General features: G+C 36.4%; 1 protein-coding gene across 1 annotated transcript in view; it reads left to right on the top strand.

The window, feature by feature from the left end:
- The window catches only part of FSTL5 (follistatin like 5), an 864,841-nt gene that overhangs the window by 429,238 nt on the left and 414,585 nt on the right, over positions 1–21,018 (top strand). The window contains exons 5-6 of the mRNA XM_061140881.1: positions 1,128–1,324; positions 20,172–20,292. Of these exons, the coding sequence (XP_060996864.1) occupies positions 1,128–1,324; positions 20,172–20,292 (318 nt within the window). The remainder of the gene's footprint in view (positions 1–1,127; positions 1,325–20,171; positions 20,293–21,018) is intronic.

Genomic DNA, 21,018 nt, shown 5'->3' with positions numbered 1-21,018 from the left:
ATTTTATATCACATTTATTATCAACATACATTCATTTCAATGTGTTATTTATGAAGACATCAGCATGCATATTTCTGTAAGAAAAATTCTTGTGAAATAATTAGATCAAGAGAGTAGAGTGTGTGCATGAGTGCTGTCATTTCCATTGTGTTCAACTCTTTGTGACCCTATGGACCATGGCCTGCCAGGCTCTTCCGACCATGGGATCTTCCCGACTAAGGGATCAAACCTGTGTCTCTTATGTCTCCAGCATTGGTAGGCAGGTTCTTTACCACTAATATCACCTCGGAAGTTCAAGATAGAGTAATTGTAGTTAGTTTTGAAAATATAAGCCAACAACGACTTTCATTGAATGTGAAGTCCCCAGTATTCAGGCTATTTTTTGGAAGATATTGAATTCTGTAATGCATTATTACTTCAATAAGCTCATACTTTAGTTGTGGAAATGATAGTTGCAAGGTTAAAACTTCAAGATACAAAATGCAAACATAGATCATATTACTCACCAAGTGCTCTTAAAAGAGAGATAGATAAATATCAGAAAAATAGACTTTCAGAAGAAAGCAAATATGAGTTTAGCATGATTTAAAAAAAATTGTAAATAAATACACACAAAATTCTTCAAAATAAATCTAAATGTAAAAAAGATGCATTTCCAATTAGAAAATTGCTATACTAGTTTGGAACTAGACATACATGAGTTTAAGTTCAAAATTCAACACAACCTAAGCTTACCCTTGGGTAAGTCATTTCCTCTCCCTAAACCTCATGTTCAAAATCTCTGAAATTATCACTATAATCATGTGTAATGAGGAGTTAAACTAAGATGATGTATTTAAGCCTTGGAACCAATTTATCTCTTTTTCTGTGTCCATTATAGAACCGATGACTTTGGCATTGAGAAAACACATAGTACATATTGTGTTTTTAGATTTGATAGCAATTAAAATTTTTATCCTCTCATGTTAATAGTCCATTCTTTTCTCCTTGTGTAGTATGCTAAGTAGAAGCATAAATATTATATACAAAATATGTTATCTGCTAGATATCAACTTTGAGCATTAATAAAATAGATGATTCCCTTTTAATAATATTGCTTTGAAAATAACTTAGTTCTTTTGTTACAGGAGATAACTGCAAGGCCATTGAATACAGCAAGATGAAAAGTATGCTTTTAGATTTACAAAATCAAAAATACATTACACAAGACAATGAAAACCCTAATGGTGATGACGTATTTCAGAAGAAGTTGCTGGTGGATCAAATGTTTAAATATTTTGATGCCGACAGTAATGGACTTGTAGATATTAATGAACTAACTCAGGTATGATTAATGATTAACAAGCTTATTTAAGTATAACATATTCAATACATTTACATTTGTGTGAGTTTTTACTATATTGATAAAAATATATTTAATTCATATTGTTTGACTGTAGGCATAAAAGATTTTAAGAGAAATATTTGACTACTTTATCAGCAGTATGAATTTCAAGTAACAAATGTAATTTGTTAATTTCAAGTAACATCATAGAAGATCCTTATATGATGTTACACAATTTAAAAGAGGCATCTACTTTTGACAGGTTTCTATTCCTTAATTGCCATAAGGAATTGCCAGTTCTTTATCTTATTGAATTTATAAAATATCACCAGACATGTTCTGGAGCTTTTGTAATTTTCTTGATTTTCTTATGGAAGCTTGCTTATCTAGTATTCAAGGACATTATTGAAAAGCAATTGAATACATCTATAACATAATGTAAATAAGTGATTTAAGAAAGTACTAAATTATTGATCTATTTAGTACTTTTTCAATAATCAAAGATCAACTATATTAAATCTAGTTTTAATATTATGTCTATATTGTTAAACTTCATGTCTTTGAAAATTGTCAACAAAATGGTTCATACATAAAATTTCTTAAGTGAATATTTTAATACACAAATTTTTTTCTTGTGAGCAGTCATATGTGTGAAAAAATGGAAATATTTTTATGTGTGTGTTACTGAGACTGATAAACTACTCTGAAAGAAAGTGAAATACCCACATTTAAGAACCTAAACTAGTTGCTGATAGTGGTGGAAGTGTAAAATAAGGAAGAAAAAAACATATTTGCTGTAAATATACATATAGGTTTCTAGGGATAAAGGGAGAGAAGCCTATCCAAGATGACTAGGAAATTGGTACTAGCTCTGAGGAATGCTGCTGACTGCCTGATAATTCCTGTTGTGGATCTTAGGTAGATTTTGCTTCTGTGCTTAACAGTGAAAATAATTTTTTAAAAATTCAATTGTCTATTTCCACAAATATGCCAATCATATTTCATAGTTAGTTTAATGGCTTATTTAAAAAAAAATCAACAATGTGGAATATCAGTTTTATTTTGCAAGCATTCAAGCTTTGGGATAGTGTAACTTAGAGGTATCATTATCAAAGTGACCTTCTGAGCCAACTGACTTGTCTATTTCAGTTAATTAAAATATATATCATTTTCATTGTCTTCTTTAATCCAGCTTGTATTTATAGAACAGTTATAAGTCCTAGGTACTGGAATTCAAGGAATGAAACTGAAATATTAGGGTAAAGTTAATAAACTTTTAATTCAGATATCTATTTTGGTATATAACTCATAATTTGTTTTTCACAAACGAAATTCTTTAGAACTTTAAATTTCTGGTAATAATCAGAGATGACTAGGCAATTCAATTAAATGAATTGTAACTAAAGCATGTCACCTTGATTTTGTGTGCCTGACATAGTCAAATATAGTGTTTTTGGTTTTGCGTCTTACTTTTTTATTTTATAATATTTTAACTCTCTATTAACATGCGTGCACTACTGTAACCACTGGTTGGATATGACACATACTTTGACCAAATCTAGCTATTATAAGATCCACATCTGAGTCCAAATGGAAAAACTAATCATCACTGGAAAATGGTATTGAAAGCACTCACTTGTAGTTAAGTTTCTACAACATCCACATTTATATTAATTTCCTAAAGTAGCAGTAACAAAGTACAGCAAATTTTGTGGCTCAGACAACCTCTCTCTCAGTTCTGGAAGCTCAGCATCTGAGATTGAGGTGTTGACAAGGCCATGCTCCCTTAGAAGAGAAGCTTCTTGGAGGAGTCTTTTCTTCCCTTCTTTGGCTTCAGGTAGCACCAGGTATTCCTTGGCTTGTAGTGCATCACTCAAGTCTCTGCCTCTAGAGTCACAAAGCTATTCTCTGTGTACTGTCTTCATGTCATCTTGTCTCTTCTTCAAAGGATACCAGTCAAATTGGATTAAGGGTCCTCCCTGCTCCAGTGGGACTTCATCTAACATCATCTAATTACATGGAAATTACTCTATTCCCAAAAAAAGTTTACATTCTGATGTCCTCAGGTTAAGGCTTTAACATATCTTTGGAGAGGGCACATACCAATCCATAATAAAGTCATCTGGTACAGAGTTTAGTTTTTTTTGTTATTATTATTATTTTGATTCAGACTTCATTCACATCTGAAAAGTGTCCTCCCAATTCATATGAAAGTTGTCATGCAGAAATGATCTTTAGAATCCCACTTACACATTGGTCAAACATGAGGTACACACAAAGAAGGATCCAGGAAGGTAATATTTACTGACTCCTCTGCACACATCCCACATAAGTCAGTCTTTCCTTCAGCTTTATAGAGTGGAAATGGTATCATCTCATCCATCAGCAATCAACTAACAGCCACTGTGGAAAGGATATAACACATTTCTAGCTAGTTATAGCACAAACACTGTTTTTGACTTGCCTCTTTAGGTTACAGGTGTTTTAGAAGAACTTGTATTCCAAATATTATAATGTGAAAGTCAATGATATATATGACTTTAAAAATCAACTTGGAAACATGTAACATCATCATTTAATATCAAGTTTCAAAAAGATTTAAATTAATGGAGTAAAAAGGGAAAGAATCTTAATGGCTCTATTAATAATTTACAAACTATGTTTAATAGATATGTAACATATAACTCTAAGACACTGCAGGTGAAAATTAAAGAACATGATTTGACTTTGAGGTTTTATAAATGCAGCATTGATGCTTGCTGCACATGTTCTGTTCTTACTCCAAATAATGAATATATATATTCTAAAGCTTCTCTTGGGTTTCCCTGGTAGCTCAGATGGTAAAGAATCTGTTTACAATGCAGGAGGCCCAGGTTCAATCCCTGGGCCAGGAAGATCCCCTGGAGAAGAAAATGGCAACCGAGTCCAGTATTGTTGACTGGGAAATCCCATGGACAGAGGCAGCTGGCAGGCTACTGTCCCATGGGTTCTCAAAGAGTCAGGCTTGACTGAGTGACTTCCACCACCACAAAGCTTCTTTTGCAGGAAATTAGAAACTAATTTCATTTGAGAGAAGATAATAAAAAACAATAGCTGAAGGGGGTGAGACCCATAAAATCACAGGAACTTGTAATAATAAGAAAGTACTTGCTAGTGTCAGATGACAAGGTATAAACCTAGATCTCATTTGATCCAACTCTTCACCACTCTAGCTTAACATGAATACCTGTTACCACATACTTAGTATCTGAGTCTGGTTTTTGTATATTGAAAATATCCAACTATAAATTTAAATTTATCAAAATTGAAACTTCATACTTTCAAAAGAATCATGTTTTAAGAAGTTGATAAAAATTGATGTGAGAACACGGATAGATTTGTCCTTAACAATTTATGGTCTGGAAGAGTTAAAACAGGTAATAACAGAAGTCAGTAAATGTTATGATGGATATTCACTTAAAAGATCATAGGAGGATATTTTAAGTAGCAAAAGAGTGCATGTCCTGTACTGATGAAGTCCTAGGATTTCTTTAAAAAATTATCATTTTTATGATCATAGTGTAGTGACTAAGAACTTTAATTATAGATTTGGGGATCAAATTTCATCTCCTCTACTTGACACCATGCAGTCTTTGGCAAGTGACTCAAGCTCTCTGTGTCCCAATTGCCTTGTCTACATATTGGGAAAGATAATAATACACAATATGTAAATTGAATGTGATATTAATATTATTTTGGAAATGTAGCCTTCTAAGAATCATAACTCATGCAATAGAAACAACATGATGAAATTATTAGTTATAATTATATTTCAAATCCAACTTTCCTGTGGATATGGTGGATGATAATGGAAATAAAGAGGGCACACATGCTTGAGTTAGTGGATGAACAACTGATCAATATTTCCATCCAGGTCATTCTGTGCATTTTAAATGTTTACAATTTCCTGATAGGTGAGAACAAATCAGCCATTGTAACCCAAAAATCTATATCCACATTATTAAATATACAAACATTTTAATGCCAACTTTTACAATCAAAAATGTTTTTTGAAAGGGAATAAAAATAATTTGGTTATTTCAAGAAATTAGGGAAAAATGAATTGCAGTATTTTTTAAAGAAATTTCATCTTATTGTATCTCATAATTTATTTTATCTTATTTTATATATCTTATTCTGTTCATCTCATTTGAGGTACTCACATACTTGTCTCATGTAGCTACCATGAATGCTGTTAAATCCTGTGTGTTAACCTAGAGACAAGTACAGGTCATTATTCTGCAACCACTGTGATACTGAGCATTTTCCCCAGAGTAGATATTGTCTCATCTTTACAGATATAATGTTAAATTGAACTAAACTTAAAATAAATATCAAATATATATTTCAAGATGCTGGTATATGTTATAGCAAAATATCTCTACTTGTCAAACTACAAAATATCTATTTTTGTGCAATTTTTTCTTGCCCATAATAGCAAGTTATAAGAAATAATTGACAGCAACATTTTCAGTAAGGCATCCCTAGATATGTTATTAAATAAATAATATGCTTTACCTGACTATATTGTGCAATTTAAATATTTTAAAAATATGTAGATCCTCAGTTAGTATAGTAACTAATGATCATAGTAGTAGCAATTGTAATTAGTACTATTACATTACTACAATCCAGATGTCTGTCAGCTCCTTTGCACTTCTCTTTGAGCTAAACACACACACTCACACACATACACAATCCATTTGCAAAAAGCAATGTGTGTTGGTTGAATGATTGAAGATGTATAAGGGTGGTAGAAGAAGATGAGATTATACCATATATTACAAAAATCAGATTGAAATTCAGTTTAGAAGGATCACTTTGTACACTTTTCCTTTCCTTGTGCTCAGTCCAGAGCATGGCTTGCATTCCCTACACCACAGATGCAGGACCCAAGTCTGTTTCTTGGTTTCAATTTTTTAAGTTTCCCTGGGGCTTCAAATGTCTTATCATGCCAAACAATATGGTCTGTTTTATTTAGATTCTCACCCTAAATCTGTATAACCAAAGACATCACAATCAGTAGTTGCCAACATCTATCTGCCTCTTTAAGGAAAAAAAAAAAAACAAAAAAGCAAAAAAACTAATGGCAAGTTATAGAAAATAACAATGCCAACATCAAAAACCAATATCTAGCACATTCTTTCCTCTGGGGAAATACATTTCAGTCCCTGAGCCTAGCTACATGAAATCCCCGTGCTCAGTCTTCTGCCGTGTTTTTTTATACCCCTCAGAGAGAGGGGAAATCTCATATCACTCTCTTTCCTCAAGTGTGTGTCAGATCTATTTACACCCCATGACGAGGACTTTTGTCTCCCCAAAGTATGTGGGATTGGATGATAGGGGAGATTGGGGTTTTGATCAAATTTGCTTTTTTAGAGAAATAGAACAGAGTATCACTGTCTTCTCTCCCATATATGTGTCTTAATTACTGTATGACAAAGGTAATATGTCAATCACATTTTAAGTGTTTTTTTGAGAACTTTTGTTTTAATATGTATCACCTCCATATATTAACAACAGGTAAATGAGCATTTGGGGATTCTCTAGTGGCTCAGTGGTAAAGAATCTGCCTGCCAATGGAGGGGACACGGGTTCGATTCGAGGTTGGGAAGATCCCTTGGATAATGTAGTGGCAATCCACTCCAGTATTCTTGCTTGGGAAATTTCATGGACAAGGAATCCAGTGGCTATAATCCTTGAGGTCACAAGAGTTGGACACGATTTAGCGACTAAAAACAAATGGGTGCTTTTAGTTTATTTTGTTCTGAGTGGCCCTAATATCTTTCTTGAATCTGTGCTAAATTGCCTGGATCCTATTCAGAATGAGGTTGTAGAACTGAATGGTCTTGACCAGTAGCCAGTTTTATGTTCAGTTCAGTTCAGTCACTCAGTCATGTACGACTCTTGTGACCCCATGGACTGCAGCACACCAGGCTTCCCTGTCCATCATCAACTCCTGGAGCTTACTCAAACTCATGTCCATCCAGTCCTTGATGCTATCCAACCATCTCATCCTCTTGTCCCCTCCTCCTCCCGCCTTCAATCATTCCCAGCATCAGGGTCTTTTCCAGTGAGTCAGTTCTTTGCATCAGGTAGCCAAAGTATTGGAATTTCACCTTCAGCATCAATCCTTCCAATGAATATTCAGGATTGATTTCCTTTAGGATGGACTGGTTGGATCTCCTTGCAGTCCAAAAGACTCTCAAGAGTCTTCTCCAACACCACAGTTCAAAGCATCAATTCTTCGGTGCTCAGCTTTCTTTATATTCCAACTTTCACATCCATACATGACTACTGGAAAAACCATAGCTTTGACTAGATGGACGTTTTTGGCAAAGTAATGGCTCTGCTTTTTATTAAGTTGTCTAGGTTGGTCATAACTTTTCTTCCAAGGAGCAAGCGTCTTTTAATTTCATGGCTGCAGTCACTATCTACAGTGATTTTGGAGCCCCCCCTGCAATAAAAAAAAAGTCTGTCACTGTTTCCATTGTTTCCCCATTTATTTGCCATGAAGTGATGAAACCAGATGCCATGATCTTAATTTTCTGAATATTGAGTTTTAAGCCAACTTCTTCACTTTCCTCTTTCACTTTAGTTCTGTATACTAAAGCAAAATCAAATGGTCTGGCTCTTCCTGAAGATCAGGCTGATCAGGTGTGAAACCTCACTTGTTTGTTGTTCTCAGTTCCACTGTGTAAATCTAGACAACTGTCTGAGGTTCATCTCTATCATTTGTATCTCTTCCTTCTCTTAAATTGTCTTCTCCAACAGTAAGAATTCAGTGCTCTCTGAAATCTGATGTTAATTAATGTTTGCTTCAGTAAAAATTTGTAGAAATATGCTCTAAATTTGCATGTGTCATAGGATAATAACTCATTCCAAAAGTTTTAACAAATATAAAGTATCTTTATTTGAAACATAAAGAGAGGGCTTCCCTCACTATTGTGTATGTGACAAGTGTGATCAGGCACTTGGCAACATAGTAATGCATTTATGGGTTTAAGGACATTTGTTATTTCTAAAACAGACCTGTAAGGCTTGAATTAAAAATTCCAGGATGAAGTAATCTAAGATATGATCACATTCCTCCTGGAAGGCTGACATGTAAGAAAAGGTCTTCAGAAGAGAGAAGATTAATAATCAGTAGTTATGAAAAGAATCATAGACATCTTCCTGGTGGTTTATTCATATGCCTTTTTAAGTTGCTAGGGACATTGATAAAGAGTTTAGGTAGACAGAAACATTGTGAATCAAGAGGTAAATACATTAGTGGAAAATGCGGACAGAGGAGGAAAGAATTACCTAGCTGAATGACCTGACATTCAAAGGAATAGTTTCTATCATCCCTCCATCCACCTTCTATCTATCTATCTACCTACCTATCTATATTCTCTGTTTAACGAAAGAAAACTCATTTGGGAAAAAAAAATAATCCAGATGTGCCAGTAGAGAACCATTTAGCTATTGACTATCTTCCTTCCATTGAGGTAGAACAGATGTAAGAGAAAAATTAACTTTCAATTGTTATATGTATTGGACAAATGGTTTTATTAAGGAGTAGTCAGATTTTCTTAAAGTCAATGTGGTGAAGAACATGTTTTCATAAGAAACATAAGGCAAGGAAAATTTTCTGATCAGAACAGGATTTCCAGAGGGTACTATGATGCCTTTGAGTTGGAAAGGAAAGGAGATTGCTGCAGATTGAAAAATGAGCGATATGAGAAGATGGATTTCACAGGATCACAGAGGTAAACCAGGGTGAATATAGTGTCCCTGAGAGAAAGAACAACTACTTCTTGCATCATAGTCCCAACTATTTGCTCCTCAGGACAAGATGAGAAGATACATAGGCAGACTTCACTCAATAGAATGGCACCCTTGAATTTGTTAGCAATGTTAAAAGAGAAACTGAAGCTTAATTTTTAATACTTAACATTAAAATGTTAAGAGCTTATTTGAGCAAAAATCCACTCAAATCTGGCAGTGCCAAACCAGAAGTAGCTAGAAGCCCTCTGTGGAGGGAAGCTAGGAAAGCTTTTACAAAGAGAATATGGAAACAAACTAAGGGAGGTCCTGATTGGCTACAGATTAAAGCATAGCTGTTTGTGATTGGTTTGTGATAGGTTTTGATTTCATAACCTTGAGGCATTTATAGGCTTAGGTTTTGGCATTAGAGCCTCCTCAGCCTAAAATTCTCCAGGTTTAATTGAAGAACAGCCAACATAGTGCTCTTAAAGGCAAATGGTGCTAACAGCTTGGAAAGAATGTCCCCCAGCCTTCTCCTCATTTCATAAAATAACCACCCATGAAATTTAAGTAAGCCAAATTATTCCCTTGTGATTCTGAGTTTAAATAAGCAGCTGTATTGAGTATATTGATTTAGCTTTTTTCTTCATTTAGATTCTGTCATCTTAATAAGCTGATTCACATTAGGAATACCTATTAGAATGAAATATTTCCCTAATGTGCATGCATGCCAACTGTTTATTAAAATAATAAGAACTACTTGTTCTCAGGATTTAGATTATTATGTTATATGTACATTTGACTTAAAAAGCCATTTGCTCAATGACTACCATGTGTGAATACATTTACAAAATTAAATAAAAATGGAATAAATAACACTAGATATTTTTAGCTAACAGGACGGGCATGATGCTGATGTCTTTACAGACTTTGTACATATTCGTTTTCTTTAAAACTTATTAGAACTGTTACTTAGGAAATGGATCGTTAATCTTTATTTTGAGAGTTGTTAAGCCTATTACAAATTTAAAGGTTTTTTAAAAGGTTCTGCTGGCTAGTCAACATATTTATTTACAATGAGATTGGTAGAAATTGTTTTGCCTCATAGATAAAATGCTATTTTAGTGGGAACAAACTAAATGCAAACACATAAGCACTTGTGTGGATAGAGAAGGGGATAAGTGGGGACTCTCTGGGAATGCCATGGTAAATAATCCTATTCAAAAACCCCACAAACCTGTCGGGTATACAAAATAAGGCATCAGAAACTGGGACTCAGAACAGTATTGGCAATGTCAGTAGGTAGATCCTAGTAGAACTGGGAATTGCCTTTCAAGAGCTAAGGATTTTATAACAATAATAACAACAATGTTTAGCGTTTAACAGAGAAAGGTGAGACCTATAATTTTTGGTTTTGGTGCAGCTCATTGCTACAATTAAAAAAGCAATACTTTCAGCTGTGTCTGGAAACCATAGTAACTAGTTTCAAATACTATTTTGTTTTTCTTTAAGGTTGTTCCTACAATAACTTGAAAGCTAAAATGTAGTGCTTTAAAAAACTTAACACCATATTTAATATTTATCATAGCATGTTTTTTTTTTCATAGCATGTTTTGACCTTTATGAATGTCCATAGCAATATCTCCTCACCCACAACGAGAATTATTAGTAATTTAAAACATGCTATTTTGCTTGTTTGTTTGAATTTTTATTGGTGTATAGTTGATTTATAATGCTGTGTTAGTTCCTGCCATAAAGCAAAGTGATTCAGTTATATATCTATATGTATAACTTTTCCCCATTTAGGTTTTTACAGAGCATTGAATAGAGTTCCCTGTGCTATACAGTAGAGATATCTATTTTATAGATAGTAACGTGCATGCATATGTGCTAACTCATTTCAGTCATGTCCAACTCTGTGCAACCCCATGAACTGCAGCCTGCCAGGCTCCTCTCTTCATGGGGTTCTCCAACCAAGAATATTGGAGTGGGTTGCCATGCCCTCCTCTAGGGCATCTTCCCAACCAAGGGACTAAACCCACGTCTTTCTTATCGGCCAGGTACGTTCTTTACCACTAGTGCCACCTAGGATGCCCTAGTAATGTGTATGGTGGTGGTGGTGGTTTAGTCGCTAAGTTATGTCTGACTCTTGTGACGCCATGGACTGTAGCCCACCAGGTTCTTCTGTCCTTGGGATTTTCCAGGCTAGAATACTGGAGTGGATTGTTGTTTCCTTTTTCAGGGATCTTCCTGAGCCAGGGATTGAACCCAGGTCTCTTGCATTGCAGGCAATTTCATTACAGACTGAGCTAGCAGGGAAGCTCTAGTAATGAGTATATGTTAAACTAAATCTTCCAATGTGTCCCTCTTTCCCCCCCATCCCTGGTAAAGTTGCAAGTTTGCTTTCTACATCTGTAACTCTATTTCTGATATTTTTTTTCAGTTCTTTTTTTTTTTCCATTTATTTTTATTAGTTGGAGGCTAATTACTTTACAATATTGTAGTGGTTTTTGCCATACATTGACATGAATCAGCCGTGGATTTACATGTGTTCCCCATTCTGAACCCCCCTCCCACCTCCCTCCCTATCCCATCCCTCTGGGTCTTCCCAGTGCACCAGCCCCGAGCACTTGTCTCATGCATCCAACCTGGGCTGGCGATCTGTTTCACACTTGATAACATACATGTTTCAATGCTATTTTCTCAGATCATCCTACCCCATCTTCTCCCACAGAGTCCAAAAGTCTGTTCTATACATCTGTGTCTCTTTTTCTGTCCTGCATGTAGGGTTATCATTAACACATTTTTAAATCCCATATATATGCTTTTTTTTTTTTTTTCTTTTCTTTATTAGTTGGAGGCTAATTACTTCACAACATTTCAGTGGGTTTTGTCATACATTGACATGAATCAGCCATGGATTTACATGTATTCCCCATCCCCATCCCCCCTCCCACCTCCCTCTCCACCCGATTCCTCTGGGTCTTCCCAGTGCACCAGGCCCGAGCACTTGTCTCGTGCATCCCACCTGGGCTGGTGATCTGTTTCACCATGGATAGTATACATGCTGTTCTTTTGAAATATCCCACCCTCACCTTCTCCCACAGAGTTCATTTTTTTTTTTTTTTAATTTTTTTTTAAATCTGGAGGACGCGCCCTCCTCGGCGCCGACATGCTCCTTTGTCCGCAGCTGCCGCGCTCGGCCTCCGGGGAACCGCGGGGTCACGGCCGCGTGGGGCCCCGCGCTGCTCTACGGCCGGGCGGGAGTGCCGCGCTTCCTCCACCGCCTCCTCAGTCGCCGCCGCCTCCCCCGGCCGCTGCCCGCGGCGGCTCCTCCCCGCCCGCCGCCCCCGCCCCTTCCCCTCCACCACAGAGTCCAAAAGTCTGTTCTGTACATCTGTGTCTCTTTTTCTGTTTTGCATATAGGGTTATCGTTACCATCTTTCTAAATTCCATATATATGTGTTAGTATGCTGTAATGGTCTTTATCTTTCTGGCTTACTTCACTCTATATAATGGGCTCCAGTTTCATCCATCTCATTAGGACTGGTTCAAATGAATTCTTTTTAATGGCTGAGTAATATTCCATGGTGTATATGTACCACAGCTTCCTTATCCATTCATCTGCTGATGGGCATCTAGGTTGCTTCCATGTCCTGGCTATTATAAACAGTGCTGCGATGAACATTGGGGTGCACGTGTCTCTTTCAGATCTGGTTTCCTCAGTGTGTATGCCCAGAAGTGGCACAGTGGCACAAAGACAGAATTATAGATCAATGGAACAGAATAGAAAGCCCAGAGATAAATCCACGAACCTATGGACACCTTATCTTTGACAAAGGAGGCAAGGGTATACAATGGAAAAAAAGACAACCTCTTTAAATTCCATATATATGCTTTAGTATACTGTATTGGTCTTTATCTTTCTGGCTTACTTTACTCTGTATAATGGGCTCCAGTTTCATCCATCTCATTAGAACTGATTCAAATGAATTCTTTTTAATGGCTGAGCAATATTCCATGGTGTATATGTACCACAGCTTCCTTATCCATTCATCTTATCCAAGACAAATTTATCTGTAAAACAGAAATAACAACCACTTGTAAAAGAATGAAACTAGAACACTTTCTAACACCATACACAAAAATAAACTCAAAATCCAAATTCGTCTTATCCAAGCATCTAGGTTGCTTCCATGTCCTGGCTATTATAAACAGTGCTGCGATGAACATTGGGGTGCACGTGTCTCTTTCAGATCTGGTTTCCTCAGTGTGTATGCCCAGAAGTGGGATTGCTAGGTCATATGGCAGTTCTATTTCCAGTTTTTTTAAGAAATCTCCACACTGTTCTCCATAGCGGCTGTACTAATTTGCATTCCTACCAACAGTGTAAGAGGGTTCCCTTTTCTCCACACCCTCTCCAGCATTTATTGCTTGTAGACTTTTGGATAGCAGCCATCCTGACTGGCATGTAATGGTACCTCATTGAGGTTTTGATTTGCATTTCTCTGATACTGAGTGATGTTGAGCATCTTTTCATGTGTTTGTTAGCCATCTGTATGTCTTCTTTGGAGAAATGTCTGTTTAGTTCTTTGGCCCATTTTTTGATTGGGTCATTTATTTTTCTGGAATTGAGCTGCAGGAGTTGCTTGTATATTTTTGAGATTAATCCTTTGTCTGTTTCTTCATTTGCTATTACTTTCACCCATTCTGAAGGTTGTCTTTTCACTTTGCTTATAGTTTCCTTTGTTGTGCAAAAGCTTTTAAGTTTCATTAGGTCCCATTTGTTTATTTTTGCTTTTATTTCCAATATTCTGGGAGGTGGGTCATAGAGGATCCTGCTGTGGTTTATGTTGGAGAGTATTTTGCCTATGTTCTCCTCTAGGAGTTTTATAGTTTCTGGTCTTACATTTAGATCTTTAATCCATTTTGAGTTTATTTTTGTGTATGGTGTTAGAAAGTGTTCTAGTTTCATTCTTTTACAAGTGGTTGTTATTTCTGTTTTATAGATAAATTTGTTTGTACCTTTTTTTTTAAGATTTCATATATAAGTGATATCAAATAACATTTGTTTTTCTCTGACTTACTTCTCTCAGTATGGAAATCTCTATATTATCCATGTTTCTGCAAGTGCTATTATTTGCTTTTATTTACAACTGAGTAATATTCCATTATATGTATGTACCAAAATTTCATTTTTAAACATATTATTTGTAGCATCTTTCCTTTAGAATATCAAGGTACATTAAAAATGCTGGTACTCATCTTTAGAGAATCCCAGTGAGCCATACAGTATGCCTTGAAAATAAAATAGTTTTCATCCCAGCAATGATTTAATATTGTATTTCACTAGCCTTTAAAAATTAATATTGACCCTAATGATTTTTAAATGTCTTTTAACTAGCTAGACATGCTATAAAACCTAAAAGGTAACTTAGAAGATGTTATTATAACCATGTGATTCTTTTCTTTAAATACATTTATCACAGGGTAGCATCAGTTATGTATGATTAAGCAACTATAATGTATAATGTTAATTATTTATCCTCTGTCCTTTTATGTTATTTTTTTAAACATGATTGGCAATCTATAATTATCTTTTTCCCAGAATTTTATAATAACTTGTCCTCACTCATCCTTTCTAGAATATTAACTCCATAAGGGCAGAGTGTGTTTTTCTTCCTTACTAATTATCTCCAGTCCTTAGCTCTATTTTTGGCATTTGGTGGTTGCAAAGAAAGGAAAGAAATAGAAATGAAGGAAGGGGAAGAAGAAGAGGGAAAGAAAGAAAGTGTACAAGAAGCTGTCTGGCGAGCTAAGTAATAAAAGATCCAACCTATATATTATTGTGGGAGAAACTTAAAGGCAATGCATGGAGATGCATATTGTTACCACAGGAGTATGTTTATTTTCTGAGCCTTGGGCTTTAATGTAATTTACACATTTGTCAAGTAAAGGAGTGAATATATCTGCCTCTACTCAACTTCATAAATGTGATGGGTTTTCTTTAAAATAGAGGATCACTGAGCTCTAAGTCAGTACTAAGACCTTGTGATTCTGACACGTTCGTGATTAGTTTGAGAAAAATAGTTTGCAAAGGATGAAGGAGAGCTCACATTACTTGAACGTATTGTCAAGTGTAAAAAAATATGCACAACCTGAGAGATGTTAAATGAAGACTATAGACTGGGAGACAGCATAGCTCTCAGAAACTAGTCCAAAAAAATAGGGGGAGGAACAGTACATGTGATTTTGGTGAAGGTGGAGGACATGCAATCAAGCACATGTTGTTTTTCAGAAGGTTTCTACTAGTCTCATGAAGATTACTGCTAGTCATGAAGTGGGGATATCACCATGAAGGATTTTAGTGTTTTTCTGGTTTGGAGGAGATTCAAGAATTGGGCTAACAAAATCTTCCCCTGAATAATCTCTAACTGAAGACCTGTTCTGCCAGTTTTGCCCAGAGCACAGAGTGCCTCATTCCTGATCTCCACCCTGAATTCCTTTAAAGGGGTGTTAAAGGTCAGCAGCAGCTGCAGAGGCTCAAGTTTTAATCCTTGTAGAGGCAGATGGCAAGTGTGAATTTGTAGTTGGCGATGTGAAGAGTATATTTCTCTTAAGTTCATCATTTCTCCTGTTGTGGCCATGTGTTCTGAGAAACAGACTCACTCAGAAGGACAATGCAGATAGTGGAGTGCAGTTTATTACACCGGCGGGCCCAAGGCAGAGTCTCCTCTTAGCCAAGGACCCTGACCAGTTTTTGTGAAAACCTTAAATACCCTAAGTGTACGTGCCCAAACCCATACCCCAAATTCCCTGAAACTAGTCTGAACAAAGGAAAAAGAAAGACACACTCAAAGTTAACCCTTGATTCATATGCCTTAAGCCTAGGTAGTTAACAGTGGACAATTATCAATAGGCTTGTGGTCATTCTCCAATAAGTGTAATAGGATGTATGATTCTATTCAGCTACACAGATAATTAGGGTATTCTTTTAGGTGCTGGAGAGCCCTGGGGCTCTTCCTTCCAGGGGCCTGGTCTCCCAGTTGGTATGTCGTTTCCATAGATACTGGGCATAGAGCTCAAAGTCCACAGTCTGGCCCAAGAAGGAGTCTGTTCTGTTTCTTCCTTCACTCCTATTCCACTAAGGAGAGTAAAGAAAAGAAACAAAACTGGAAGATTTCACTCCTCTGTCTTCCTACCTCCTACACAAATAGTCTCATCACCCATGATTCGAGACCATCAAAATCACATGCACTGTACCTCTTGCATGAAAGTTAATATAATAACTTTGGATTTCCAAGTCATGCCTTATCCCCAGAAATCTAACCCCATATATCTCACAGCAGGCGACAACCCTCTACATCTGCCTCTGGCATTTTCTATTTCTCTTTCCAGTTCTTGTTGATCATCTGAGATACTGTATATTTTATAAGCATTTCTCAGAGTCATTGTGGTTTGGTTCCAGGACACTGAGGGCTTACTGGTGGCTCAACTGTTAAAGAATCCGCCTGCAATGAGGGAGACCTGGGTTTCATCCCTGGGTTGGGAAAATCCCCTAGAGAAAGGAGAGGCTTCCCACTCCAGTATTCTGGCCTGGAGAATTCCATGGACTCTAGAGGCCATGCGAATGCAAAGAGTTGGATGCAACTGAGCAATTTTCACTTCCAGACCACTATAGTCAAGTGAATATTATAATAATGCAAGTTACATAATTTTTTATTTCCTAGTGAGTATATAGCTCAGTTGATAAAAATCTGCCTGCAATGCAGGAGACCCCGGTTTGATTCCTGGGTCAGGAAGATGCCCTGGAGAAGGTATAGGTTACCCGCTCCAGTATTCTTGGGCTTCCCTTGTGGCTCAGCTAGTAAAGAATCCACCTGCAATGTGGAAGACCTGGGTTCGATCCCTGGGTTGGAAAGATCCCCTGGAGAAGGGAAAGGCTACCCACTCCAGTATTCTGGCCTGGAGAATTCCATGGACTATACAGTCCATGGGGTCGCAAAGAGTCAGTCACATCTGAGCGACTTTCACTTTCAGTGAGTATAAAAGTTACATTTACACTACACAATACCCTATTAATTGTGCAATAGCATTATATATAAGAGCTTCCCTGGTGACTCAGATGGTAAAGAATTCACCTGTAATGCAGGAGACCTGGGTTCAATCCCTGGGTGGGAAGATCCCCTGGAGAAGGGAACAGCTACCCACTTCAGGGTTCTTGCCTGGAGAATTCCATGGACAAAGAAGCCTGGCAGGCTACAGTCAATGGGGTCACAAATAGTCAGACATGACTGAGTGACTTGCACTTAACTTCATTATGTATAAAGAAATAATGTACTTATCCTAATGAAAATGTATTTTTAAATGACAGTATGTTCAGTGAATCCGGCTTTGCCAGTAGTCTCTATGTCAGATGTAACACATGCATTTTGAAGAGGTTAGACTGGAAAGGTTTTAGAACCAGAGCCAGACAATAAATGAAATAAGTGTCCTACAAGTTTGGATTCCCAGTGCCAGAGTGCTTAATGTATTACTGCTTCTATCTTGTTTTATATTTTCTTCTCAATGGTCAACTACACAGCTCTTTAAAGCTATCAGAACTCAGAATATCTAAAGCAATTTTCCCATGATGGTTAAAAGGTCACAAGAAAATAATTCCCACATTGAAACACCTCAGACCATGCCAAAGCTCCCATCAAGAAACAAAGGAGAAACATGCTTACCAGGAAGCGTGTCTTAAGTAGACTATGTCATTGAACAGAAATGGAATATATGAGGAAAATGTATATTAAACAATGGATGAATGAGGGGATGAATCACATAACCCCTATATCATACCATGGCCAAATATCATTGAGTAGAGTTATACATATATATAGCTCACTAGCCAGAACCATGCACTTTTCTAAAGCACATTCCTTAAAACAGCATATCCAGCTTGAGTTATAGCATCATGATCAAATCAAGATCAAATCAAAAGCAAGCTAGTTTTATGCCAAAGCCACTATTAAGGGAAAAGATAGACATCTGTTCTCTTGGTTTATGCACAATTTACCTTGAATAAAATATTAGAACAGAAATTAATATGAGACAATGATGAAAGCTTCTCTCCCAACTTTCTGTTCCATCATTTCACAAAGAAGTATGTGAATTAAAGCCAGCAAAAATAGTATTAAAGTATTGGACCAGATTCTGTAGTCACTGCATCCTAAAAATTACTGTGGTGCTGGCCCCACGGGTCTTTAGAAAGAGCATAGTGAGGTAAGACCAAAAAACACTGCCCCTCTGCCACCCGGGAGAAGCCTTTCCTCATCATCTAATAAACAACAGATGGAGAGTGGCTGAGAGCTCGGTTGCTTTCTAAACAGGAAAGCAGTATTTGTTTTCCCATTAGGCTTATAGGAGAGAGAGCTCCAGCCATTAAGTAGTTTCGTTAATCCCTCCAGCTGGACTGTGCTAAAGCCAAGGGCTTTACCACTCACTATCAACCGTATCTATTTATATGGAAAGCAGATAAACCACTCGCGTTTTTCCTCCCCGAAGGCAGCAAATGCCAGCTTAGCCAATGAAATTTGAATACAGCAAATAAGGATAGAGAGCACATGATGTTGTGAAAGCTATATTTAGCAGTGCAAACACTGTCATTGCGTGTCACCACTCAGGTGACGGGGCAGGAGCTTCTCGTGACGCATAGCCTAAGCTCCATCCTCAGAATTGTCTCTACAGCTCATCCTCATGCAGGCATGGCAACTTTTAACACAGGGGTGTTCCATAAAATAGTTAAAAATAGCTCTTGAGACATCATTATCACCAATCTGTCATTGTTATGACAAAGTCTCAATCTTTCAAACTATACGTAACCATAACATCCACAAGCTGGTGTGGAAAACTCCAATGAATTATTATAATAAGAAGCACATTTGTATATATATCATTATTTGTAGCATTAAATGATTATGTCTGAGTGTATACTATATGTCTTGCACTTGACTAAAACTTTGTATATATGTGTATATTTGTATTTATAATCTGCACACCAGCCAGGAGATGTAGAGTTTGCTATCATTAATTTCTTAGTGAGAAAAGGTTGAGTGACTTGCCAGAAATTATAGAGCTATTAAGTGGCCTTGGCATGGTCTAAACCCAAAGCTGGCTGACTTCAGAGCTTGTGTTTCCTTATTGCACCAACTTTAACAAAACTCACACTGTGAAACAAACCTCCAAGCAATATGAACCACTCCCTCTGTGGACAAATATGAAAGACTGTTGGACACAGCCATGCAGCTACCTGGGGAAAAGGAATGTTTGAAAAATATTGGGGAGCCCTTTTGCCACACAAGCTATAGTCAAAATCAGTGGAGTCTTAAAAGAGCCACTGCCACAGTCCATGGAACAGAGCACAGAGCATAAAAGCAGTTTGGTGATTTTTCTCACCCATGCTTGGGTAGATTTCCATCATCATTTGGTGCATTAATTCTAACTGGCTCCTGGAAACAGTAGTTTGTTTAATAGCTCCTTTGTGATCCAGGGAGTTAATTCAGAATCCCAAATGGCTTCAATTCCAGCTGGGAAGGATGTTAGACAAAAGAGGGAAAAAAAAATCTAACTTCATTTTTGACAAATAATAGGAAGATGAAGGTTGGAACAAGCTACTGACTATTTTTGTTGGGAAAGAGCTGTTCCATTTTGACATGGGTCACTGAGACTTAGAAGGCAATTTTCATGTAGAAGTAAAGTATCTCCTTGAGTCAATGTAAGTGGAGCAAAGGAAATGAGTAAAATACAAAAATGCCCCTTTAATGTTCAGTTTTCTGGGTCCTACTGGGAGATTTTTGTATTAGAACTTTCAGGCTAAATTCTAAGTATCTATCTGAGTGTCAAAATAAGCTAAATCAAATTTATAATTTTATGTCATTGAAACACTTGGAAATAAATGTTCAGTAACTGAAAACCCAGGTTTCCTGTAAGTTCAGTTCTTTGCTCAAGTGTAGACTTAAATTACCTACAGAAATGTTAAGACACTGATATAATTGCATGATTTTAATTTTCTTTTCAGGTGATAAAACAGGAAGACCTTGGCAAGGACCTTTCTGATTGTACTTTGTATGATCTACTGAAATATGATGATTTTAACTCAGACAAGCACCTGGCTCTTGAAGAATTTTATAGAGCATTCCGTGAGTATAAGATTCATTCTCTAATTCCTCTTTGTTCTTTTTCCTGTTTCATTACCCAATATGATGTGTTTGCTTGATCTCAAAGTACAAGCTGCTACTTAAGAGAAGTGATACAACTGAGAAAATTTAAGGGTTTGGCTCTATTAAAAAGAATGTAAGAGGTAAGGGATTTAGTATTCTAAAATAAAGAGCTAGAAATATTCAGTAGCCGTTGCTATCAGTTCTTGTTGATTCTAGTTTAAGATATTAATTCCACAATGCTGTTTCCCTGGTTATTTTAGACTAGGAACAGTACTTCATTGTTTGTCACTGCTTATCAAAAACAATTTATTTACACAGTGACTCTTTTACCTTATAAGTAAACTAAAGTTGTTTAATAGATAGTTTGCATATATGGTAACAAAATACCATAAGAATGACAATTTATGTTTATGTTAAGATACTTTGGAATGAATGATGTATGTATGAATGCTTTAAGACTTCTTCAAATTGGATGTTTATACTTTGTATTGCAAAATTGTAAAGATGATTTTGTTTTAAAAAGCTACATGTCAGGTTATTCATTAAAAATAATTCCAAAAAAAAAAGACTAGGAGACAGAAAAACAGAAAGGAGTGTTTTCAGAGCTCTGTGTTAAAAAAACAAAGGAAAAAAAAAATCATTAAATAAACTGGTTGGTGTTTGAAAATCACAAAGTAATCTAAGTTAAAGAGCATTTTAGATAAA

Source organism: Dama dama, chromosome 5 (assembly GCF_033118175.1).
Source record: "Dama dama isolate Ldn47 chromosome 5, ASM3311817v1, whole genome shotgun sequence".
Classification (NCBI taxonomy): Eukaryota; Metazoa; Chordata; class Mammalia; order Artiodactyla; family Cervidae; genus Dama; species Dama dama.
The sequence above is the reverse complement of the archived record's forward strand: the minus strand, read 5'-3'. Positions and strand labels throughout refer to the sequence as shown.